Consider the following 25723-nt stretch of genomic DNA (forward strand, 5'->3'; position numbering starts at 1 on the left):
TTCAAATGCTATGTATTTTTATTTACCTGAAATCACAACCTCAGTAATGCATGGTAACCATTACAAGTCTTCAATAATGATCGTCTTTTGTTTTGTTTTTTTAAAATATGGTTACTATTGTTCTTCAACCAGGTTTCGCTGAAGAGTTTCTACCGTCCCTTCCCCCGAATTAGATCACAGTTTTACAGCAGTTCATAAGGATACATTATCAGAATTATACAGAGGCAATAAGAAAACAGAACACTGTTGTATTGCAGGATTACCAATGAATCAGTGTCAGTCGGTTGTACTCATCGCAAAAGACTTCTTCAAAGTAAATGGGTCAGTGATCAGCCTACAGTAGGAGTAAAATTCAAATGACCAAAGTACAGTCAAGTTTAGCATCACTCATTTATCCACATTAATATTGTGCAAATTACCCAAACCATTACAATAAAAACAGTGATTTTTGCAATATATCTTAATGTTATCTGACTATAATACATTAGAATCTATAAATACAAACTGCAAAGCCTACATACAGCTGAAACGCATGCATGAATGTTCCTATTTTTTACACTGATGTAGACCTAAGACCATTCAACCCAGTGTTTTAAAGATTCTCTATGTGACAAGCTACCATGGAAGTTGGAAATATGTTCATCATGCAAGAGGGATCGTTGAGGCCGTTAAGAAGTTCCCTGCACACAAAACATAAGTGTTGATGATTTAGCATCTGCACGCGGAGGTACAAGTGTCTCGAGAAGTATGTGGTCACGTGTCGTGATGCATTGGGCAAAAGGAGCTAGGATAAGCTCCCAAACCCTTTTGAAGTACATCCTTACATATTTGGTCTCATTACTGTAAAACGTGTCCTAATTATTTACTTTTTTTCCTGTCTGCACAACGGTACATACTGCTGGTCATCATGGTGTCTGAGGTGTGTGAAGCCAGAGTGAGTGGACACCCTGGGTTGTAGGATGGCTGCAACTTTAGAGGCTACTCTTATATACGAAGCATTTATGAGAGCCAACCTAAAAAAGGAAGAGGAAAAACAGTTAGCACAAAACTCTTAAAAATGGTGACAAGTATTCCCATTATTTGTTACACTGTACATTTTCTACCACAAGAGAGGATTTCGTGAACATAAGCAAGTGTGAGAGGGGTGAAAAGAACAGCACTCGGTGGCATTCACAGTAGTGGCATGTGGCCAAAGTCAAGTTGTTCTGTTTGTCTATGTACTGGTAGTCCTTAAAGACTCCCTTGCATCCCTTCAGTTACTCGTATGCTTCCCAATTTAATAACAAGACACCCATTCGTTTTGTTTTATAAGAGTCTTCTCTTGTTAATTTAGCATATCTGGAAATGGATACTCACTCTAGTGACAGGGTGGCCAGTGGTAGGCATTGAGGGGGAGAAAGGAGAGAAAGAAAAAAAAAAAAAGCACACAGCTGTTAAGAGGAACACGCACAAGCACGAATAAACCCAGGCTTCAAAACACATGCTAATGATGGGCTTTTCTCACGTCAGAATTTCCAAACAGTGATGCTTAAGATGAGTGTAGACTGAATAGGCTCTGATCCAACGAGTACAGACTACTGTAAAGCATGGTATACCAAACATAAACTAAGTCCCCTAAAGAATAGTCTAAGAGTCAAACACACAGGTTCTTATGCCATGAATAGCTCATGCCTGCAATGTTGTGCCAAGAAAACCGAAGCATTCACATGTCTGAAATGGTCTGTATTCAAGTATTATATGCACATACAAAAAATGGATATGAATAATATTGAATATCATGGGTCTATATTGTATTAAATAAAGACAGAAAACACTTGATTCAAAGGGTTCATGAGTGTATTTTTCTTAAAGTAAAAAAACAAAAATGACAACATTTGGGCGTTTTTTAATTTGTAAACCAAAGTCCATTCATTGGAGCAGCTGCTGTATTAGTATTCTTCCTTAAAATTTTAATATTATGATCCTTTGAATCAAACGCCATGGAGATGGTAGTCACCTTACAACATCCCCACCCAGTTCTGTCTCAGAACACACACACAAATAAAGTTAATGTCACAAATCAACACAAAATATATTCTTTAAAATGTTAGAGGGACGAGAGATTTTGTTCGTTGTTTTCTGCACAAGCAAATAGGGGCACACCTCAGATGTTACGCTTTAGCAAGACTGTTGAGGAAAAGTATCTCAAGATGAGCAAAAGAAAAATCTTATATTGAGGTAGCTGTGCTCTGCCCAGTGCAGAAAAACTTACTTATTTTCGATCATTATAGTTAAAAAAAACAAAAAACATCTATGAAGTTAATTTTCGCTCTAACATGGGGGACCATACACAATTAAATTAGAATGAGAAACACATACAGTTCATGCTTTGTCACAGGACATGCGGCTTTTGTTTATCAAAGGTTTTCTTTTGTTGTCTTTTTTTGTTGTTAGCTAAGCATTCAAATGTTTCACTCCCAAACCTTCCCCCCCGTCCTTGTCTGCCACATGGAGCTCGTCCTCTCTGAAAGAGTTCTGAGTTTATACTGAAGACACAATGGTAAACATCAGAAAATAAATCAAGGCGGTATGTCTAAGCCACGCTGGTCAAACAATTTACAAAGCCATAAAAAAAGTTGCATAAAATAGTGTTCAGTCTCTGTACAGATCAAATTATTTCTGATATCCTAATTTTCCTTTTCATCAAGAGGGAAACAAAACAAAAAAAGACCGAATTTTGCTGTTTATACTGTAGTGACACAGGACATGTTATTCCCACCATCATTAAAATATGAACCATAAAGGCAATATTGACATGAACAAAAATAATAACTGGCAACGGTACATTTTCTTTCACACCAGCAACAAAAAAAGTCCACAGCTATGGGAGTGATGGTCTTCTAACACTCACATTTAAAGCCTCACCCATTCATTATTCCTATACCACCTCAAAACAGACGTCTTCTCAGTGTTAACATTTTATATTATTTGTTATGTGTCAAAGTTGGTCCTTTCTCTTACGCACGTGGTGGCACGCAGAGGCACACACACTAACTCTACAAATGCACACACACACGCACTAGCTACGCACATTACAGAAGGCAGAGAGAGAAGAGGAGAGGGAAAGAGGGAAGTGATGGCAGTGGGTGGGGAATGGAAAAGTCGAGGTTGTGCTCAAGTCAGTCAGGACCAGAACATGTCGGCCATGTTAGTGTCGCAGCTGTAGATCCAGAGGACCAACGGGAGGGAAATGGCCACAAAGGGCCACGAGATTCCCTCCATACATGCAGACAGGGAGCAGCCTTTGGAGTTGGCAGGCTTCTCCAGGTCTTTACCGGGCTCCAGGTAGTTCCTGGCAGCAAACTTGAGCAGTTCGTCCAGTAGAATGACAGGGAGCGAGATCTTGAGCACCATAAGCCACTGGGTCAGATTCAGGGGTGTGATCTGGAAAATGATCTGGAAAAGAAGAAACAACAGAAACAGCAATGAACAAAGTAACAGAATTAGGAAATTTGCCAACACAGCAATGTTTCTTTTCTTGTGCTCTGCATCCAGATGACAGTAAAACAAACTCTTTGTGTCAAAATGAAAAATAATGCTCACTGGCAGAGGTTCCACATAGAGGATGAGGAAGTGAAGGGACATGGAGAGGCAGATGGCTCCCAGCAGCCACACGTTCTCCCACGGAGGCATCCGCAGCAGGGACTGGTTCTCTGACACGCTGTGAGGAACACAGACAAATGGTGATGGTTGTTAAAAAGTCACTCACTCGAAAAGAAAAACTCATGAATCTTTATTTCCCAACATCACACACACACACACACACACACACACGGAGAGTGAACGTAAAAGAGGAGCTGAAGATCAACAGCTGGGAAAGATGCCTAACCTATTAAGGGCATTGCACATCTCAATCGTGACCAGTACAGACAGGGCCATGGTCATGGGGTAAGGAGACTCAAACACTTTGCAGTCCATGCCCTGGTAGTCTGGATTTTCTGGACCACACTGCAGAAAATGGCTCTAAGAGGCGGAAAGAAAAAAAAGATCAGCAACGTTCTCCAACAGAAGAATCTGGCATATTAAAGTGCAGCAAATTAGCATGATAGCGTTATTAAGCTCTACCAGCTGGTAAAAGGTGATCCTTGGTCCATCCTCAGCTGCAACAAACCACCAGGCAGCAGCACCAACAGTGGCAGCACCAACATAACCTGACGCACACAAAGAAAAAATCATTCATACACAGACAATGGCACAGATGCTCATGAAACAGCAATTAAAACTTAAACATATAGGAGTAGCAGCAGCCGTCTTGCAAATTATTTGCTGTATACAGTATAAAGCAGAGTATCACATAGCGCATATGTACACTCTTTGATTTTCACTACTTACATCCAATAGCTAGGTATCTGAAGAAAAGCCATCCAGAGATGAGCGGCTCACGAGCATTGCGTGGAGGCTTATTCATGATGTCCAAGTCTGGTGGGTTGAAACCTAGAGCGGTGGCAGGCAAACCATCAGTCACCAGGTTGACCCAGAGCAGTTGGACGGGAATGAGAGCTTCAGGAAAGCCCAGAGCTGCAGTCAGAAAGATGCTGCACAAAAAAAGAGGAATGACAAATGATCAAGTGCCCTAAAACCATAATGTGTGTTTATTTCAGAAGAATGAAGTGTGTTTGTAAAAGCAAGTCATTCTCACCAGACAACTTCGCCCACATTTGAGGAGATGAGGTATCTGATAAACTGCTTCATGTTGTTATAAATGGCTCTTCCTTCCTCAACTGCAGCAACAATGGTGGAAAAGTTGTCATCAGCCAGCACCATCTCAGAGGCGGTCTTGGCCACAGCTGTACCCGAGCCCATGGCAATGCCAATCTCAGCCTTCTTCAGAGCAGGGGCGTCATTTACACCATCACCAGTCTGAGGAGAGAATGAAAAGCAGGACAGGAAAATATTCAGAGTTTTATAGTCTGAAATAAATGACTCGTCTGAAATGAAATGAAACTCGTCTTTATCCAAGTGCTCCTTTAATCTAAGCAAAAAAAAGGGAAAAACAGCAGAAAACTGTGACAAAGCCAAAAGGTATAAGACATTAAAAATCTAGAAAAGAAATGGCACGGTTGGTTTTAGATGCTTTCGTGCATGCATGACTGAAGAACACCATTTTTTCTTACCATAGCTGTGATCTCATCATAGGACTGCAGATACTCAACAATCTTGGATTTATGTGAAGGCTCAACCCGTGCAAAGCAGCGAGCCTTGACCACAGCCTCTCTCTGCTGCGCAGGTGACAGATCATCAAACTCTCGGCCAGTGAAAGCCATGCTGGAAACGTCATCATCTTCTCTAAAAATACCAATGCGCCTGCAAATAGCCACAGCCGTCCCTGGAATATACATGAGAACGCAGTAATTATTACTTCAGGCGTCTGGGAAAGAAACAAGCTGGTTAAGCCGTATTTGCCATGTTTTTTTATTATCTGTAGAGTAGCAGAGTGTTCTGATTTGTTTCGCTTTTAATTTTTCAGATACAACTGTCACATACCCTTGTTGTCTCCGGTAATCATAATTACTCGGATGCCAGCGAGACGACAGAGCCTAACAGAGGCTGCCACCTCTGCCCTGGGAGGATCCAGCATGCCCACGCAACCCACAAATGTCAGATCAGTCTGCAAGATAAGAAAATCACAGATTAAGGAACTTTAAAAAACAAAAAAAACAAAAAACTGCTTTCAGATAATAAAGTGATCCGATCCATCTGCTTCAGCTCTCACCTCATACTCGATAAATCGAGAGGAGTCATCTAACATCAGCTCATGTTTGTTCAGGGGATTATCTCGTGTGGCCAGAGCCAGACAGCGCAGGGTGTCCCTGCCCGTTCCATACTCTCTGATCACAGACATTAGCTTTTCCTTGATTCCAGGGGTCATGGGTACCTTGTTACTGCCTACACGAACGTGCGTGCACCTGTCAATCACTCCCTCAGGAGCACCCTATGAACAGGAACAAATCAGTTAATGAGAAAGGCAAAGACCAACCTCTAAGATAATAATTTAACATGCAGCTGTGTCAAGGCTTCAAATCCTGTAATAATGCATAGTAGTTGCATTTCTTACCTTCACAAACATCTTGCCAACTGAGGAGCGTGCTTTGTTAGGAGTACAGTACACAGACATAGACTTCCTGTCTCTGGAAAATTCCAAGGTAAACTCTTTCTTCATCAGCTGCTTGATCACCTAAATATGCAACAAAACCAAACCACCAATAAGAATTTCTCTAATAAAGTGAAAAGCTGTACATTTTTGCACACTGACAGAGAAGGAAAAGCAGACTTAAAGCATTCAATTACATACAGAATTGCAGGCGTTGGCTCGCTCAACCCTGGAGAGGCCTTTCACGTCTGTATCAAACACGTTCATCTTCTCAACCAGGCATGTGAGAGCCGTCTCTGTGGCCTCACCCACCTTCTCGTACACACCTTTGGCCTGGGAAGAAGAAAAAACAACCAATGTTAATCTTTTATGTGGAAATTGCCACACAAAACATGTAAATGTCATTTCAAGGATCAAGAACCATTAATACTGCAAACCTCATTGAAGTCCAGCGAGGAATCATTACAGAGAGCACAGATAGAGGCCAGCTCCACCAACGCATCATACTGGGAACATTTGACTGTTTTTCCATCATGGAATCTAAACAAAAAAATAAAAAATATCAGAGGAACAGTTAGGAAACTCACATTTGCAGAAATAGAAATTTAGCATTTATGTCTATCTTGCTATAAGATGCCCCAAATAAAACTTAGAGGCATAGAAGAAGACTGAATACTCACACTTGTCCATCTGGGGCATATGTGGAGCCGCTAACGGTGAATTCCTTTAATGAACAGTGATCGCCCTCTGCCCGATCAATGATAAACATCTAGAGGAACAAAAGAAACATTTTTGAATTTATTATAATATTTGAAACACACATAACATATTTATTGTCTGTATAAATAACTTTTGGCTGCTCCCTTTAGGGGGTCGCTTCCGTCTCCCTGCTAGGGATTAGAGATACAGTGAGATGGATAGATCATCAAGTAACTTTCAGGGTTTCTGCAGTTCTGAATGTAAGAGGTACAATAAAAAAAAGAAAAGAAAAACAGCAACAGACATGTCCTTTTTCACACTACATCCACAAACCACCTCTGAGGTCTTCACCCTTTCCTCAACATCCTTTGTCCAATACATCCACCAACCCATCTCAACCTTACTTCTGTAACTCTTTTCTCCAAAATGCTCAACCTAAGCCGTCTTTCTGATGTACTCATTTCATCGCTCCCAATGAAAAACTCAACGTCTTCCACTATCACGTCCAGCTCCTCCTGTCCAATGTGTGCAATGCTGTATTCATTACATTATAACTCGAGTATCAAAGTCCAAAGATGGCAAAGGGGGAAAGCTGAGAGACTGATGCACACTGCATCCAGCAGATGGCATCAGACTACAATCGACATCAAAGAAACCTTCAGTCCACTCTAACATTGAACAGAGTGTAATGATGAAATGGTGAGCCAAAGCAGACACCACAAAGGGCTTTGATGGGAGGGTTCAATAAATGTCATCTTACAACAAGTTAGGACTCCACACAGGGATTCTTTGCCTAACACATAATTACAGCCTATAAATATTGCTTAAACATAAAATTAATATGGCAAAAAATGTCAGAAAACAAGAGCAAGGATAACATGAGAGGAAACAAAGAGGTTTTCAGGCAGATAGCACTAGCTCTGTTAGGAATGTCATTCAGAAGTGTGCATTAATTCAAACATACATGGATTATTCATTCCACATTTGCCCCAAACTGAGAGGAGCAGAACAAAGCTGCTCAGGGGATGAAAATAGAAATATCTGAATAAAATGATGAGCTGGCATTATGGCTGCACTATCCTCAGGCACTAGCAAGACTTCAAAAGGCAGTGACGTCACTGGCTGTCCTACACAAAACACAAGAACAAGAAAAGGGCACTGCACTGAAGAGAAGCCTTCGGTCACTCATGGCAGCAAATTTCAGTAGTGCCCTAGTTGGACAGCAGCATCTTGGCCACTGCAGAGGTAGCTTGCAGAAAATTAAAGGATGAGCAAGGGATAGAGACACAGGGGCAGCCGAAAGAGACACAAGGTCAGTTACGCAACTCTACTGGTTTTGCTGCAAGTGACTAACTACTGCATACTGATCAGCATGCTGCCTGAATGAGGGTGGGGGCTGAGAGCACTGAAAAAGATGGAAGGAAAAGGGGGGAAGAATACATATTCTGCTGTACTACAACAGACTGTAAAAAGATGCAGTATAAAATTATTCATGCACTAATAAGGGATGAAAAAAAAAAAAGAAACACCTGTAATTCTGAATCTCATTTCATCCCCAAATATGTAAAACTCAATTCTTTCATTGTGTTATTGTTAGCCATTCAGCCCGAGTAGGCTTTATTGCTCAGTAAATCACTATGTTTAAAGACGAATTGGGGGAATTTTACAGTCAAACAGTGACACAGTGTTTAGTTAATATTACCACAATTCAGTACTAGTTGCTGGGTTCAGAGTCCAGAAAATATTAGGAAACTCCGCATTAAGTTATGTTCACTCAACATAATCACATAATGTTTAATTACAGTGGTATACCATTTAACAGATCCACAGTGAGGCATTTTTAGCACATAAAAACCAATCTACAGAGATTCCAACCAGTTTTCCTCAGTGTGGACTTAGCAGTAACCCCAAAACCAAACTCAGATTCGCTGATGTGCCTAGATGTTGGTGTGACAAAAATACATTAAATCCACTAAAGATACACTACGATCCATCTTCCTTCCGTCATGCACTCAAAACGACTGCCCACTGTTTTCTTACCCTGCACACAGACATCTGATTGGTCGTCAGTGTGCCAGTCTTGTCGGAACAGATGACAGATGTACAGCCAAGGGTCTCTACAGAGGGCAAACTGCGGACAATAGCATTCTTCTTGGCCATACGCCGTGTTCCTAAAGCCAAGCAGGTAGTGATGACAGCCGGCAGCCCTGCAAAACAGCAACAGCGGAGCCACAGCAGAAAAGAGGATTATTAAATGATGAAAATTCTTTAGTCGTCTCGTGAAGTAGTGGAAAATGAAGCAAGCATATCAAGGACAGAACTACATTTGCAAATGTCCAGCTTACCCTCAGGAATTGCAGCTACTGCAAGAGCCACAGCAATCTTGAAGTAATAGACAGCACCTCGGATCCAGGAACCTCCATGAACCGGGTCGTTGAAATGTCCAATATTGATGATCCACACAGCAATGCAGATCAGTGAAATAACCTTGAATTAAAAATTTATTTTTTATTTAAAGATCTTTTAATATCAAATGGAATAAACATTAGATTTTTATTCATTTATTTTTAAAAAAGCAAAACAATGCAATTTAAATAACCTTGGAGAGTTGCTGCCCAAACTCATCAAGCTTCTGCTGCAGGGGTGTACGCTCCTGCTCCGTTGTAGCCATCTCATCTCGGATTTTGCCAATCTCCGTGTTGCCAGCTGTGGCAACCACCACACCGACAGCCTTACCAGCTGCAATGTTGGTACCCTGGTGGAGTAATGAGGGAAAATAAAGAGGCAGTAGAAAACTAAAAATCTTAAGACAGTTTTTCCCCTTTGTCAATAACTACTTCTCTGAGACCGGTTAGAGACGCACAGAAGTAACTTTTATAAACAAATTTCAAAAACAGACGCTTAAAATGTAAATAGCAGCACACTGTTGCTTTTATAGGTGTGCTCTGGGTGATAGAAAAGATGGAAAGGAGGAATCATGCTCCACCTCAAAAAAAAAAAAAAAAAAAAAAAGCGTAAAAGTGTAAAATGACACCAAACCACCTAAGATGGTCTAGTGAGTGACTCACTGAAAACAGCATGTTCTTCTTGTCCTGGTTGACAGCACGCGGGTCAGGCACTGGGTCTGTGTGTTTGATCACAGACACAGACTCTCCTGCAGGTAGAGGAAAACAAAAGATAAGAGAATGGGAAGCAGACGCACAGTTTCTACACAGCAGAGCATGTAGTGGTACTTGTGATGGTTGGTTGACATTTCGGGCAGATATGTGCAGAAAAGGCTTTGCAGCTGACTGAGCAGGCCCGACAATTATCAAATACTGCAATTCCACTGCCTTTCAAACCCCTCATCTGATGTGTGTATGTCTCTGTGTGTAATCAACTGTGCAAGACTGCACATTTTCTGATAGAGTAAGGCAGGGAGCATTTGACAGGCAGCATGGCCATGAATGGGGAAGGAAAGAGGGGAGAAAAATAGCTCAAACACTAAAATATCCCATGGAATTTGCTACCAATTAAGGCAGCGGAGCACGACAAGCGATTTAAGGACTTGGTTCACATAAACTCTTCTCCCCTACATTTTCCATCCTTCAATATTCTCCCCTTCTATTTTTCTTTCCATCTACCTCATTGTCCAATTATCCACCCACAGAATCATCCATTTACCTTTTATTCACATCACTCATTTTTGTCACAGCTGAGCAGCCATGACAACTAAGTGCAATGAAATGTGCAGAAAAGGAGACAAGGTGCTTATTCCTGCTGTTACATGTCTGGGTTGATCAAAAGGTCAGAGGTAGCTGGGCGAAAAAATAAATTAAAAAAAAAAAAAGCAGCAATGCGTGAACAAGAAAGAAACCATAAAATATAAAGCTATGGAAAAGCATTAAAAGATGGTGGTATATGTACAATCACTCTTTGTGGGTACGACACAGAGCTCACAAATACAAAGTAAATATTTAAAAAAAGCAAATGGCTGAACTCTGAAATTACCTGTAAGAATCGACTGGTCTACCCTCAGTGTGGTTGACTTGATAGAAGTGAGCCTGATGTCTGCAGGCACTTTATCGCCGACTGTGGAGAGAAACAAAACAGGATATAACTAAGTACCTCTTAACAACTTAAATGCATCTTTGAATGGGACTGACAACTAATGAATAGATACTTTGAACAATGCAACTTACAAAAGCAGTTTTGTAATTATCCGATGCAACATTATGCTGAGGCATGCACATACCCCACATGTAAAAATACTCTACTAAATTTAGAGTATTTTATCATGAAAAGGAAAACCTGGGTTAAAAGCTATAAATAAATATTAATCACCACACACAAATGCTAAACACATGAACTGCCATGTTATCCCATCTCATGCTCCCTGGGAGTAATAAAATAATCAAACTCAAGCCTGAGAGCGCCATGAATTCAAAAATGATTAATGTTCCACTCATCTCCTGCACAGGATGCAAGTAGATCGTGGCTCATTTTTTCCACTAACACCGGGCTTCAGTGAGCCCCAGTAACACGATCACAAAATGCAAATACACACCAAATTTCAAACTAGTGTTTTCTCTGAATAAATACAGTAAGTACAATTAAAGCAACAGACTTATTAGCAACCACTACTTTGTATGATTTCCTCATGCAGGTGGGTCTGATCTGCAAAGACTTACTGAACGTTTCAGGGATGAGGCTGGAAATACAAACATTTAAAAAGTCTTACTAGACTTGTGCTTCAGGTATCAAACTTCACCTTAAAAATGTTTTTTAAATTAAATGTTTGTGGGTTTTTTTTTAAAGCCACTTTGGATTCAAATATACACTAACACTATTTTCATCATGCACTAAAACATCACATGGCCTAAAAGTGTAAAGGTAAAAGCAATGACCCAGAAGCTCTTAATAGACCCCTGGATAATGGAGAGTGATGACAGACTTGTAAACCAACCCTTAGGCCTGCGGTACCCTTCAGAGAAGAGGAAGAGAAAAAGGATGTAGGAGAGGAATGGGAAGAGGGATTAGATGAGTCCTGCAAACCACACATCCAAAAATGGGAAAACTATTTTGATCAGTTGAAAACATGCAGCTGGATTTGAAGAGGGGGATAGTAAAAAAGTTTTTTTAAGCAAGGAAAACCCGTTTTACGTCAGATAAGCTGAAATAGAAACAAATATGACATGTCCTTGCATACAGATAGCTCGTTAATTCAGACAAGTCTCGTGAGTTGGTGACAGCTTTTGCCACCAACAGAATTAAGCGAGGAAATTCTACTTAAAACTAAACCAATATAAGCTGATCACCACACCATTTCACATCATGTGTACAGCGCACAATTCATATAAAAATGTTATTACTGTAGCGTGTTAATGCTGGGTTCATGTTAAGTGTAATGCTCGTGGACTGCACCAGCTGTACTACCAAATTTGGTTCTGTAGTTGTCCAAACACTGTCAAAATCCTTATCATCGTCACCTGCGTGCAAACGAAATACCATTAACAGATATGAGACAGTGAAGAAGATGAACAAGTGCAGTATGGGGGAGGACAAAAAAGAAATTAGGAACTGTAGTCACTGGAAATATTAGAAGGCCCTGTGGGACTTTTAAAACTCACTAATTAGAAAACCTCCTACCTTAGGCAAGGCAAGGCAAGTTTATTTGTATAGCACAATTCAACAACAAGGTGATTCAAAGTGCTTTACAGAGACATTAGAAACAAGAACAAATAAAAAGCATGATTTAAAATTGAATAAAACAAGCAAATAAACTAACTAACTAATTAACAAACAAACAAACAACAGTATATAAAATCAAAACAGATAAAATCAGAACAGTAGATAAAATCAGTAGTTAAATGTAAGTTTTGAAATTTAAGCTTAAAGTGTGGATTTGGTGCTTTATTCAAATGCAGCTGAGAACAGGTGAGTCTTCAACCTGGATTTAAATAAACTGAGTGTTTCAGCTGATCTGAGGCTTTCTGGGAGTTTGTTCCAGATATAAGGAGCATAAAAGCTGAATGCAGCTTCTCCGTGTCTGGTTCTGACTCTGGGAACTGATAAAAGACCGGATCCAGATGACCTGAGGGATCTGGATGGTTCATACTGGGTCAGGAGGTCATTGATGTATTTTGGTCCTAAACCATTCAGAGCTTTATAGACCAGCATCAGAACTTTAAAGTCTATCCTCTGACGGACAGGCAGCCAGTGTAAGAACCTCAGAGCTGGACTGATGTGGTCCACTTTTTTGGTCTTAGTGAGGACTCGAGCAGCAGAGTTCTGAATGAGCTGTAGTTGTCTGACTGATTTTTTAGGTAGACCTGTAAAGATGCTGTTACAGTAATCAAGCCTACTAAAGATGAATGCATGGACTAGTTTTTCCAGGTCCTGTTGAGACATCAGATCTTTTATCCTTGATATATTCTTGAGGTGATAGTAAGCTGACTTTGTTATTGTCTTAATGTGTTTTTCTAAGTTTAGGTCTGCATCCATCACTACACCCAAATTTCTCGCCTGGTTTGTGGTTTTTAGATGTATAGATTGAAGTTCTCTGGTGACCTGTAATCGTTTTTCTTTGGCGCCAAAGACTATTACCTCAGTTTTGTTTTTGTTTAGCTGGAGAAAATTGTGGCACAACCAGTCATTGATTTCCTCAATGCATTTACCAAGAGCCTGTACAGGGCCTCGGTCTCCTGGTGACATTGTGATATATATTTGTGTGTCATCTGCATAGCTGTGATAGTTTATTTTGTTGTTACCTTAGAGTAACAGTGAAGCATGTCGCTATTTTCAATCCACTGGTGTATACTAGGAATAAGGTCACAGCAAGCAGACTAACCCACTTTCACAGACAATACACAGAATACTCTGCCTACAACCACAGACTATAAATGCTATTCAACAGTAAGACCCTTAACTGCATACATTACCCAATGACGATGTACAATATGTTCATCATCATGACAAGCTTGCTTATCTGGGAATTGTGATCGTATTTTAATTCCAAAAGGAAAAGCATGCATTAGTTAATATTAGGTCGATAAGCATAAACTGCAGTTAACAGTGCCTCTGTGCAGTGGCTGTTTCCTTTTGTTAAGAGTAATTACTCTAAATATTTTTCAATTATCTACAAAACAAAATTTGCTGCAGTCACCCAGGACTGCAGCTGTATAAACTTAGAGGCATTTTATTTTTTCCAGAGTGGACAGCCCCTGGGATTGGGACCCCCTTCCTTTCCCTTGTGAACAAAAGGGTTTTATCTGTATTATCTGCTCCCTCGAGTGCAGGACAAATGTCAGGCAGCAACTTAACCGATAAGGCCACATCAGTTTCTAAAGACAGAAGCTGTTTTCAGACACTATTCAGGGTCTGTGTTCCCACTTTCCAACCTTATCGTGGACCAAAACCATGATTCAATGTGACTTTAAAATATAGCCTGAATTTCAGGATGTATGAATCTGTCTGTAATCAAGACAACAAGCACCCACTCACAGGGGGTCCAGTGAGGGCTGTATATTTTCTCTCCCAGTGACTCAGACTCTCTGATGTGCTAGCACGTAGGCTTCCAGTCTCCTGGGACCTTTCATGAGTTCATCCACCTCCCCAATGACTTCTACTTCTTTTAAGAATTTGGGGGGGGAAAAATTCAAGACAACCCCTAAGGACACACAAACACAGGACATTGTCCATTCATGTAATGTTTAGTAAGTTACAACAATGGATCAATACTTTTGTCAACTTTTCTGTTCTCCTTAATTTATTCCTCTTCCTCTCTCGTGGCCAAAAATCAACAAAGAAATACCTAGGGGTGATGACAATAAACAGGCCATCCTGCACTCCTGAAAGAGAGAGGAAATCTGGCCATCTGGAGCAGAAATTATTCATCAAATTGAATCTGTATCTTTTCTACATGTTACATCCTGTCTAGTCTCTTCCTCTGGGCTAAAACACATTAATGGTGACCACTGGCCAAAGGCTGGGGTTAAAACTGTAAGTCAATGAGAACAGAGCTGATGGGTTTTATATGTCAAGAAAGAAAAAAACAAAACAAAGAATTGTCTCTTACGTCAGTCGAGTGCAGAAAGCAAATAAAACCAGTACATTAACGCAGGAAACGAAGTACGCAGTTAAGAGAACAAAGCCTATAAAATAAATCAGCTGCTGCTACACTGACACCAATGTGTTTCCATTTCAAAAAGATTTTAACGGGAAAGTTGATCTCTAACAAGATGAGCATTTTAGCAGTTAATCTCCATCTACACCAACAGCCATCATGTTTTTTGGCATGCCCTGATTCAGATGTTAAAAATAGTTCAAGCCCTCCATTCCACATTTTTAATCAATCATTAACCAAAAAATGAAAAAGAAAGATGCAAGTTGAATTTTGTGTAAATAACAGGTCAGTAATTGCATCAGCAAACTCTTGTTTACATTCCTCAGTGAGGTCTGCCCCACAGTTTGAGTACACTGGTACAAACTAACACACCTGAAAATATTTATGATGGAAAACGGTGAAACGCACAGGCTAACTGTTTGTTCAATGTGTGCTTATCACACCAATTTTTTTTTAATAGGACAATTTCCAGAGTGATTTTAAGGAGTTTTACGTCAGCCTTTCTGGCCTGATACATTTTTTTTATTTATTTTTTTAAGTAGGAGAAAGACTCCACTCACACTGGAAAATGCAACAATGACTGTTGGGTAAACCAATTTTTTTCCTTCCCCATTTGCTAACTTCTGCTCAGAGTTGATTTCAAACTACCACCATGTTAATCAGTCACTGTTGTGGCTGCATTTTTAATATAATGGATGGCCAGTGTGTTTAGCCTGAACTTTGCATATCAGAGCTCCATAAAACATCAACTCATTCTACCAATTTGTGTTTACTGCTTTCAGTTTTGAATGTTGATATATCGGAGACATTTTTAATGTTTGCTTTCACAGTAGTTTTAGAAAAGCAAGGGCATCCAGTAACAGCTTGCTCTTCTCAGTAGCAGCAGCTATACCCAGACAATGCCAGATCCTGACCCTCTTGCTCACAAAAATTACTCAGACTGGATTTTTGTTTAATATCAGCTGTGAGACAATTTAATTTAATAATGAATAACTAACTAGTGTTTCTATTGAGACAATTTTGAGATAGAAACTAGGGCTGAACGATATATCGCATTTGCGATAATATCGCGACATGATCAAGTGCAATTTTCTAACCGCAAAGGCTGCAATTATACTCTGGACATGTCCAAATTCATGGGCTGCATCCTCCTGAGGCCGCATTTGTAGACCGATTACGTCACAGCGACGCGCCGAAGGCTGTCCAAATTACTACCATATCCCAGAATTCATAGCGCGGCCCAGCCAAACTCCAGTTTCCAACAATGGCGGCCGCTACTAAGTTTTAAAATTACTCATACTAATCTTTCTGGGTCACAAAATAAACTTTTAACATATTTTCAGGCGAGAAAGTAGTTGTGTAAACATCAAATATCTGCTCGGTTTATCAAGATATCCCATATTTGCAAAAGTGCTTCGACGTTTTCAGAGGCGTCTGCTACCCACCAGCTCGACAGCTAGCCGGGAGCTCGAGGGTTACTGATGCGGCCGAGAACGGCACAACTCCCGGCACGTCATTTTCAGATCACCGCGGAGTTTCGCTGCTCGGGTTAAACGTAATATATAAGTCACTTAGACAACCTAAAAATGTTATTGTTGGGCTTTTTTCAGTGTTTTGTTTGTTCGTGAGTAAATCGGTTTGGCTGAGATTAAAGTTATTAGATTAGATAAAATAAAACTTTATTAATCCCCCGGGTGGGTTCCTCCTTGGTTTTCACACAGCTGACTAAACGTCAAACAGAAAACTTATTAAACAGAAGTATGAGACAGTCGAGAATTTACACCAGTGTCTGGTTATATTTTAGATAGCAAGAAGCAGACGGCCGAGTTTATTAAACTCCACCGAGACAGCGGTGACGCTAATCAGAAGGCTAGACCGTCCAATTTCACGCCTTTAAATTTTAAAGGCGTGTTTGTGTGTGTGTTTATACAATTGCTATTATGTTTGCACTTTATGTGTAATGTTACTGACTGCAGAGATCAGTAAGATGTGTGTATTTTTTATTTATTAGTTTTATTTATTTAATATTATTTTTTAATTGAATGACTGTCTAGTAGTTCACAGATGTCGAAAATCTGAGTGTGGTAAAGCCACTGATTTTGTTTATGTATATTTCTGCAATCTGCACATTGTACTGACTTTCATTTTAATGTTTACACCAGGGTTCCTTGTCAGCACTTTATGCTCAGATGTTTGTAAGCTAAAAATAAACTATTGTGTATGTTCAAATATACTGTTGTGATTGAAGAAGTTAAATAAAAATGTCAGTCATCAATTCATGCATCACCTCATGTCATCATAACAGAGGTCTGTCTTCCAGGAAAGAACAGTTTAAAATTAATGTAATATAGTATTGGCCATAGTATATGATGTATTGCTTGTCTTTGTTTAATAATACAGAAGACAAAGACCTTAAAAAATAATCGCATATCGCATCGCAATCGCAATATTGGGGCAAAAAAAAAATCGCAATTAGATTATTTTCCATAATCGTTCAGCCCTAATAGAAACTGCTCTTATGGATTATAGTGAGTGAAAAGAGAGCAAGAGTGAGAAAAAAAATGTCTATACAAATGACGGACTGCAAGGCACAAAACCAGAGCAATTCACACACTCAGCACACACTTCAGCTTAGCATTTCACAACTGGTCTGACAAAGCATCTGAGATTGTGAAAGAAAGATATAAACCACATGCACCCCAGTCCAGCAGGGTACTTTGCAACTGACATTATACCCATCACTATCCTGTTTTATAACACATACAACTTACTGGTTTCACCAACACTGATAACAAAAACATATGCACACAATTCGTTAATCATGTTATTGTCAGTACTCAAGGAACCATTTATCTCATTAATGGCCACGCAAACATCCTGTTATCACAGACCCTAAATCACACTGATCTAACTGCATTGATAAAGCTTGCAAAGTGGGCTGTTTGAATTAGTGACCATCCCACTAAAATGTCAGATTTGCTGAATGTTAATAATTGTTGAATATATGGTTAAAGTACTTCATACTTATCTTTAGTGGATCTATTCAGGTCATGTCAGACAGGCAGAAGCAATTACATTTTGGTTTATCTTCACTCATTTTGTCATGATATGATGGATGCATTTGTAACTTATCATATCATGACAAAATGAGTGAAGAGTGGCAAATTTTAAAAAATAAAAACAAAAAGTGAATATAATCCATCAGGTTATACTGGGATTTAGGGCTGTGCAATATGACCAAAATCTCATATCCCAATATAAGAATTCTATCGTCCCGATAACAATATAAATCACAAAAATGTAACATTTTCTGTAAATTCTGTGAATCTCGGGCAGCTTGACTTGCGGGAAGTGTTTCCAGCTGCGCGTCATGTAGCTGGAGTCGAGTGTTTTAACCGATATATGAAACTATACATTTTTAGACATAAGTTGTAAAGGCCGCCGTTTGTGCCGTAGTGTGGTTATATAAAATATAAGCGAAAGAGAGAACTTTAAGAAATTAATATAGCCACTACAGTGACCATCAAAACGATGAAAAAATATTGACGTAAACAGTTTATTTTGCGACACCACGAAACAAACGATAGCGTAAAATGAAACAGACGTTTTTATATTGTCATCTGATATATATCGTTATATCGAACAGCCCTACTGGGATAGTTTTTCAAGTACAAATCTGTCAGAGCACAGCACAGCATTTACTTTAGAGGCAGTGGATCCTCATTCATTCTACAACCGTTCTGTAAGCTTGTGATAAACATTACAGACACACTCCGCTAAGCTTTCCTCTGGAATAAAGGGAAAAAAATATACAACCCAAGACAGAGTATAAGAACAAAGATAAAAAGAGACCAAATGAAGTCTTGGTAAGAAAACACACAACACAGAGTAATGAGGAGCAGTGACGCAAAACGCATAAACATGTGTGGCTCTATCCAAGCTGAGGTCAGCCAACTAACGCTCAGTAACAGATTGAACCGCTGCTCTTGTATTGCATAATTTACTTGGTACTACAATTATTCTGAAATAGTCTAGGGAGATAAACAGGATGAGAGATCAGCTGTGTGTCTACATGTTGAACACTGTAAAAAGCACATCATAACTGGTTATGTTTACAGAGCTGTAATCATCTTATGTTTAACAATAGCACATGACTGCTGGACTACAGCCATGCTTTTAAACAGCTTTAAGTTTTTAGATAAGAATTACCAATACTGCATGCAATCAGTTTAAAAAAGGAAACTAAAACCAGATACTGATGTAGACCAATCAATAGGAAATTACATTCTATCCTGTTAGAAAAGCATGGTGAAAAAAAACCATGAATAAATCTAACAATCGTTATGTTGCTTTGCACTTCCTGTTGCGATTTCAATGACCTGAACCAAAGCGACAAAAAGATGAAAAATTTCTCACAATATATCCTGAACAGTGTGTTTAATTTTGTTGTTTGCTTTTTTTCATGACAAGCTGGCAGCATCTAACAACATCTGGAATATTATTTTATATTAGTGTACACCTGATATTTTTAGTCTTACCTGCCACCTCCACAATGTCCCCAGGCACAATGTCCCTTGCCTTGATTCTCTGGACACTCTTCCTATCCTGGCGGTACACCTTCCCCATCTCTGGCTCATACTCCTTAAGGGCTTCGATGGCATTTTCTGCATTTCGTTCCTTAAAAGTAGAAACAGGAATTCGACTTAAAAACAAGCTAGCACCACACATGCAGCTCAGAGGCTGAGGATGAAAAGGGAGGTGAAACTAAAACGACTCTCGGATAGTCAGTGTACAGCTATTCACAATGTACATAATGGAGAGTTATCTTTATGTAAGCAAACCGACAAAGTGAACCAGGAGAGGAAGTGAAGCAGAGTAAACACTGCGGTGTTGCAAAAGGCTGAAATAGTAGGAATGCTACATTTTCAGAAGTGAAACACTTTACAGTTACCTTCAAAGGACCCCTAATTTATGTAAAACTGTCCTTATTTTAAATACTACAGCTGCATTTTTACATCAGTTTTCCCAAATATTCCTTTCAGTCTCACCATTTTCCTTCCTTACCATTCTTCACTTTTCTTTGTCTGGCCGATCGCTTACAGACTGCATAGTTTGAGTGGCAACTCTTAACATAGCGGTAAGTAGGCTGCACATGAATAGACATAACAAGACCAGGCACACAAGTTATAACCTTTGTAAGGGAGCACAGAAAAATGGATACAAAGCTCTTAAAATGGCTGCCAGTAAAGGTGAGGCCAGTTAAGGGAAGCTAAGCAAGATATACAAAACTACAGGCGCCAAACCACCACCAACATGATAAGCAGCAAACAGATCACCCTTCCATTCTACATCATTCATAGTGGCTTTGTAGGAATAAGCAAAGGCAAACAGGCACTTAACAGCTCACCATTTACACAAGCCTCAGCAGGACTGTTCAACGAACATTTACTTTTACAGGCAATCCAGCGGAGATACACCCGCCTACCAGGTGTCTTTGACGAAATATAGTGTGGTGTGGTTTATAATCACATAAATAAATCAAAATAGTAAATTGGAATTTTATCCCCAGGTGGCTTTAACAAGCACATGTGCAGTTTGGATTACATCAGCACCGAGTGAGAGAAGAAAACCTATTTAACAAAACGCCTGATCTTTCAATCCTGACCCCAGGGAAGAAGTTAATTTGTCTACAGATATTAAGCGCAGTTTATCATGAAGGGCTACCCCTAGTTGTTCCTCAGACATTGATAATCCTTTGATAAAATTAAATAAGAAGCCAATAAAACATTATGTCTGGTAGGTTATGTTTTCTTCATTTCTGAAATGTTGTTTGGATCTTACAAAAACAAAACAAAAAACAGGCAATATCAGGAAAAAAAATCCAAACTAGTCTTGATGTAGTCTAACAACTAATACTAGGAATACAAGGGTTGATGGAGAGGGGACAGATTTATTCTGACTGCAAAGCATACGTAGGATGAGGAGACAGGAAGAAGTGCAAATAAGTTGTCAGATAATCTGAATAATGGAGACTGGTAATCTGATCAAACCTTCTTTGTCCATAACATTATTAGTTTCCTCTTAAGAGAGACTTCTACAAGCTACACAACATCTATGCATATTTTTGTGATATTAAGCTTTTTAATGGCACGATGAATAACTGGCAAGACAGAAACTGGTAGGGAAAAAAAAAAAAAAAAAACTACTCCCTGCTCACCCCACTAAGCACCATTTAGTAGATTTGGTTAAAATCTAAGCTAAGTGTGATGTTATGTGGAAAACCTATCTGCTTACAAGGAAGCCGAGTATTCATAACAGTACATGAAAGTTTCACTCAGGTAGCCAAGTTTTAATGACCCATGTGAAGTCAGATTCAAAACTGCAATTTCGTTTACCTGCCAAACTCCTACAATGGCATTTGCGATGAGAATAAGGAGGATAACAAAAGGTTCCACAAAGGCTGTAACGGTTTCTTCTCCCTCTTCAAACCAGGCCAGGACCTGCAGACAAAACAGAAATTAAGGGAATCAAACACAATGCAAGCAATTTATATTTAAGTGTGAGCTATAAGTAACACTAAAGTCCCTGGCCTGGGATGATATGGCATATTTTTACCCAAGAACACCCAGTAATGAATATTCTAGCATATGTCAGAAAAAGTATTTACACAGAATTATATTTTAGATTATTCACTGAAGTTGTATCATTTGAGTTTACTTTGTTTCACAGAGTTGCAAGAATGTTGACTCGAGTAGAACAAGCTTGCAGGCTTGATGGTGAAGATGCCTAAATTCACAAAACCTGCCCCTTTACAACCAAATCAAAATACAAAGGACTTTTGAAATCACAACATGAAACAGAAAATATCAGAGCTGAACACCACATTGCGTCATTCACATGAATGGAGAAAAGGGAGGTGAAAAGGTCACAGCTATTTTCAGCTGATTGTCTATTTAATGGCCCAAGACAAATAGCTCCACAAGCGCAGTGACTCCAGCTTTATGTCACATGAAATGCTACAACCCTTTTATAGAACAAATATTATAAAAGAACTCAATAAATCAATTAAATGTGAGAAACCAGCAAACATAACCTCACAGCCAAACAAAATTAAACAAGTCAAACTGTGGCTTACACTGAATATTTATTTATGATCAGTTACTTACAATTTGGACTTGAGGCCTTTCAATCAACTTTCTGGACAATAGTAATTGTCAGGTTCATGTTGTTATTTCCTTACACTGTTTGCCATGAACTTTGCCTGTTGGTGGAGTTGTGGTAGAATCTCACTTTGCCTTAATAGTGGTTGGAAAAATTATTTTAATCATCAATAATCATTTAAAATTTTATACCAAGCCAGCTTCTGACAGCATTGCGAACGGGGCCAAGTGTGTGAGAGGGTATTAATCACTTTCCCTTCTTTTAGAAACTGTGCCAGGAGAGAAGTGTGTCAACTGCCTCTCTCCTACTCCAACCTATTTCAACACTGCCAATCAAACATCAAATTTAGACTTTATACTAAAGAAATTTACACTCCACCCATCAGTTCCTGAATGTTTTAATGTAACATCTAACAAATGTCTGCATATAACTTCATATTCACACTGAAGTAAATGTGTCTGCATGTGGTGTGACTGAGAGAAGGCCGAGTACTACAGCTGATGATTTATAAGCTCTGAAAAGCATAGCTGGCTGTTGTCACCATGCCTTGGTGTCTCAGGATAGTCTGAGCCAATGGGAGAGTGGCCAATCCTTGAGTAGAAGCAGAGCCACAGGATACTCAACCTACCACTGTGTCAAGCATACTCTACGCTGGGGATCGCCACTTATTGGTGGTAAGAATATAAAGCATTCAGAAGTTATGTTTGTTCATACCGGACAACTAATGACTCCAAATATTAGTCCTCGCTATACTGTAGCAGTATGTTACCAGTAAAATCAATCACCACTGAAGTATACCGACTTCTCATGTGTCTGTCGCCTTCTCTCTTTATAACAGCCAAGTGTTTGCTGCTCTTGTCAACAACACGCCACGCATTCAGACTTGTTACAGTGGCAGATTCACCCATTCTCAAACTGCCTCAGCGTCAGTGCTCCTTTTGAATTACAGACTTCTGGAGCATTGATGTGTTAACAGAATCTCTATAAAAACAACATGCTTGAAGAAGCCACGATAATTTATGATTAGCTTCAAGAGCAATGCCGTGTTTGCACAGAATCAGAAAAAAGAAAAATATGAATCTGGGTTTTGTCACCAGACAAATTCTGGGTGACTTTCTTTTCTTATTTTGAACAGTTTTCTTCCTAAGCTATAATCTGCACAGAATCAATTGCAAAATGATAACTATATACAATGTGTAGGCTGACAAAGCTGAACTGTGGAGAGAAAAGGGGAAAAAAAGCTTTCTAAACTCATCACTGAGCGGTTGAAAGAAGGATGGTGGTAGAAATGAACATAAATGATGTTCAACTGGCTGAAAGCCAAGTTTTAGTATTACATTTTGTACTAAGTAATCAGTCTTGAGGCGAGAGAGTGCTTCTATTCAAGTATTCCATATGAATGACTCTCTCACTATTCTATCATTAAAATACTGCCAGTGTACAAGTGTCACATCCTCTTCACTGATTATTACCACTATGAATAGCCAGTATTGTCTGAAAGACCACTGCACACATCACCCGCACTGCTAACATAACATGTGTTATACTTACAAACGATATGCAGGCAGCAAGTAAAAGGATCCTCACAAGCAAATCTTCGAACTGTTCAATCACTAGTGCCCAAAGTGATTTACCTGGGGAGGGTTAACATCAAACTTAAGTGTGATACATTTTAAACATATGCATGTCATCCCCCCCCCAAAGCATCCAGAATGGTTCACTCACCCTCCTCCGCTGGTAGTTCTGTAGATCATCCCATTCATAACGAAGGCAAAAAAGGTGGACAAGCAGTTAAAGTTAAGCAGTTGATACATAATAGCATATTTCAGCACAAGTGAAGTACATCAACAGCCAATGATACTGTAGTAGGATGATAAAGACAAGTTGCTCATAAAATTGGTCACAGAAGAGATGGTTTCCAGTATTTCAACATGCACATGGTGACGTAAGCTTCCTTTTTGCTCTTTCGCCTGTTACATATCTGGAGCCATGGGCCATAACGCGGCGCCGGGAGAATAGCTTCTTGTTTTTGAACAAACCTATGTAAACCAGCTCCTTACCGTTTGGCCCATATCGTTCCCGTTGTTTCTTCACTTCTTCTAAACTCAGACCCGTGCTTTCGTTCACATTAAAAAAGCTGTAAACTTCTTCCACCGTCTTTGTGTGTGCGTTGTCCATGGTGAATGGCCACTTGAGGACACCGCTTAGTTGGCTGGTTCCAACCTCAACCTATCAAGGTGGGTTTTCTAACTCCCCCTCCTTCGGTGTCACCGTAATTGAAATTTAAAAATAGATATATATTTAAGCGGAAACCCACAGCGATGAGTGTTACGAGCTAAGTAGTTCCAACACAGGATAGCGCGGCGCACAGGTGTGCGGCGAGAGTGGACAAATTAGCGGCTCCCGGGCTAGCGAGCGGCTAACTGGCTAAAGCTAGCTAACTATTGCCTCTGGTCCTTTGGCTCTGCTTGAATTCGCCGGCTTTGCTTCGCTAGCTGCCTCGTGAGACCTTGGAGAAAAAAACCATATCAACGCTGCTGTCTCAGCTGGATGTTGTTAATGTTGTCCCTTTCATTTAAAACAGCGACTCCCGGAAAAATTGCGTCCGAATGGATGATTTAAACATGTGGGTAAGTTGCAGCTTGGCTCCCGTCGCCCGCTTTGCCTGTGTGTTGCGGAATCAGCAGCGTCCTCATCAGCACCAATAGCGTTTCTTCTCGAATGCGGTGTTCAGTGCCCGCATGTGGAATCACCTCATTGGTTGGAGATACCGGAAGTCCTTCTCGCTCTCTTACGTACACACTCAGTGCTTTTCGTCATTGCACGGTGGGAACAGTACACTGGAGCATGTGTTTAGTCAGTTTGTACATGTGACAGTGAGTCGGAATGATTTTCAATCGTATCTTTAAAAAAATACTTATGTAATTGATTTTTACTGTAAGGACATGATTTGTTATTGATATTCAACTATCGTAATTTGCATGGTTTTTTTGAGGCAAATTGTACTTTCATAATAGAACATTCCAGAAAAAGTAACAGTCCGATAACATAGCTTCACCATTATTTGTAAATAATTAGCTAATGCAAATCAATTATTTAGTATATCCGTTCTCCTGTTTTCAAAAATAATAACAGATAAAGTTTTAAAAATTGCCTAAAATTTTGTACTATAGGATATTGGTTATAATACATATACACAGTGCTGTGGGAAGTGAGCCCCCCCCCCCCCCCCCCCCACACACACACACACACACACAGCTTTTTGAGTTTCATTAATCACACCCAGATCTGATTACTGCCAGACCCTTATGAATTAATAAAATTATTAGCCAAAGACAAATAGAGTTAATAAAAAAATTTCTTTTTTAAAAATGGTTATTTCATTTATTGAGTCATTCTGTCATTCAAAGTCAGTCTGAAAAGGGTTACAAAGTTACTTTGAAGGTTGGGGGACTCCAGGAAACCACCATTACACCCATTATCCACAGATGGAGAGACCTTGGAGCAGTGGTGAACCTTCCCAGGAGTGGCCGGCTTACCTATTCCAAGAGTGCATCAATGACTCATCCAGGAGGTCACACAAGAACCCAAAACAACATCTAGAGAACTGCAGGCCTCACTTCCCTCAG

General features: G+C 39.6%; 1 protein-coding gene across 2 annotated transcripts; it reads right to left on the reverse strand.

Annotated features, from left to right (window-relative positions):
* atp2a2b (ATPase sarcoplasmic/endoplasmic reticulum Ca2+ transporting 2b) lies at nucleotides 1-24824 on the reverse strand. Of its 2 annotated transcripts, none has more exons than XM_086300471.1 (24): nucleotides 24155-24824; nucleotides 23820-23837; nucleotides 23646-23728; nucleotides 21329-21433; nucleotides 19472-19610; nucleotides 10820-10900; nucleotides 9898-9983; nucleotides 9429-9584; nucleotides 9175-9316; nucleotides 8870-9036; nucleotides 6811-6899; nucleotides 6568-6670; nucleotides 6332-6463; nucleotides 6095-6214; nucleotides 5753-5971; nucleotides 5524-5647; nucleotides 5154-5365; nucleotides 4679-4899; nucleotides 4372-4574; nucleotides 4105-4190; nucleotides 3869-4002; nucleotides 3583-3700; nucleotides 3315-3435; nucleotides 1-1013 (listed from the first exon to the last, which is right to left on the reverse strand). In XM_086300471.1, the coding sequence occupies exons 1-24, from the start codon at nucleotides 24270-24272 to the stop codon at nucleotides 1000-1002; spliced, it is 2991 nt and encodes a 996-aa protein (XP_086156597.1). In that variant the 5' UTR covers nucleotides 24273-24824; the 3' UTR covers nucleotides 1-999. The 2 variants fall into 2 exon arrangements, with proteins under 2 accessions (XP_086156597.1, XP_086156596.1); XM_086300470.1 differs by having other exon boundaries at nucleotides 1357-3435.
* Between the last annotated feature and the right edge of the window lie 899 nt (nucleotides 24825-25723).

This window comes from Aulonocara sp. 'chitande type north' Nkhata Bay, linkage group LG7, assembly GCF_057382095.1.
Source record: "Aulonocara sp. 'chitande type north' Nkhata Bay isolate Kocher_YH1m ecotype deep benthic linkage group LG7, A_spYH_male_GT1.1, whole genome shotgun sequence".
NCBI lineage: Eukaryota > Metazoa > Chordata > Actinopteri > Cichliformes > Cichlidae > Aulonocara > Aulonocara sp. 'chitande type north' Nkhata Bay.

Excerpts from the sequence above, each read along its gene's own strand:
- atp2a2b (XM_086300470.1), bottom strand. The coding sequence starts at position 24,272 with ATGGACAACGCACACACAAAGACGGTGGAAGAAGTTTACAGCTTTTTT. Across the intron at positions 21,434-23,645 it reads TTGCTGCCTGCATATCGTTT|GTCCTGGCCTGGTTTGAAGA; the intron begins GTAAGTATAACA and ends TTTTGTCTGCAG. Across the intron at positions 4,003-4,104 it reads GGATCACCTTTTACCAGCTG|AGCCATTTTCTGCAGTGTGG; the intron begins GTAGAGCTTAAT and ends TCCGCCTCTTAG.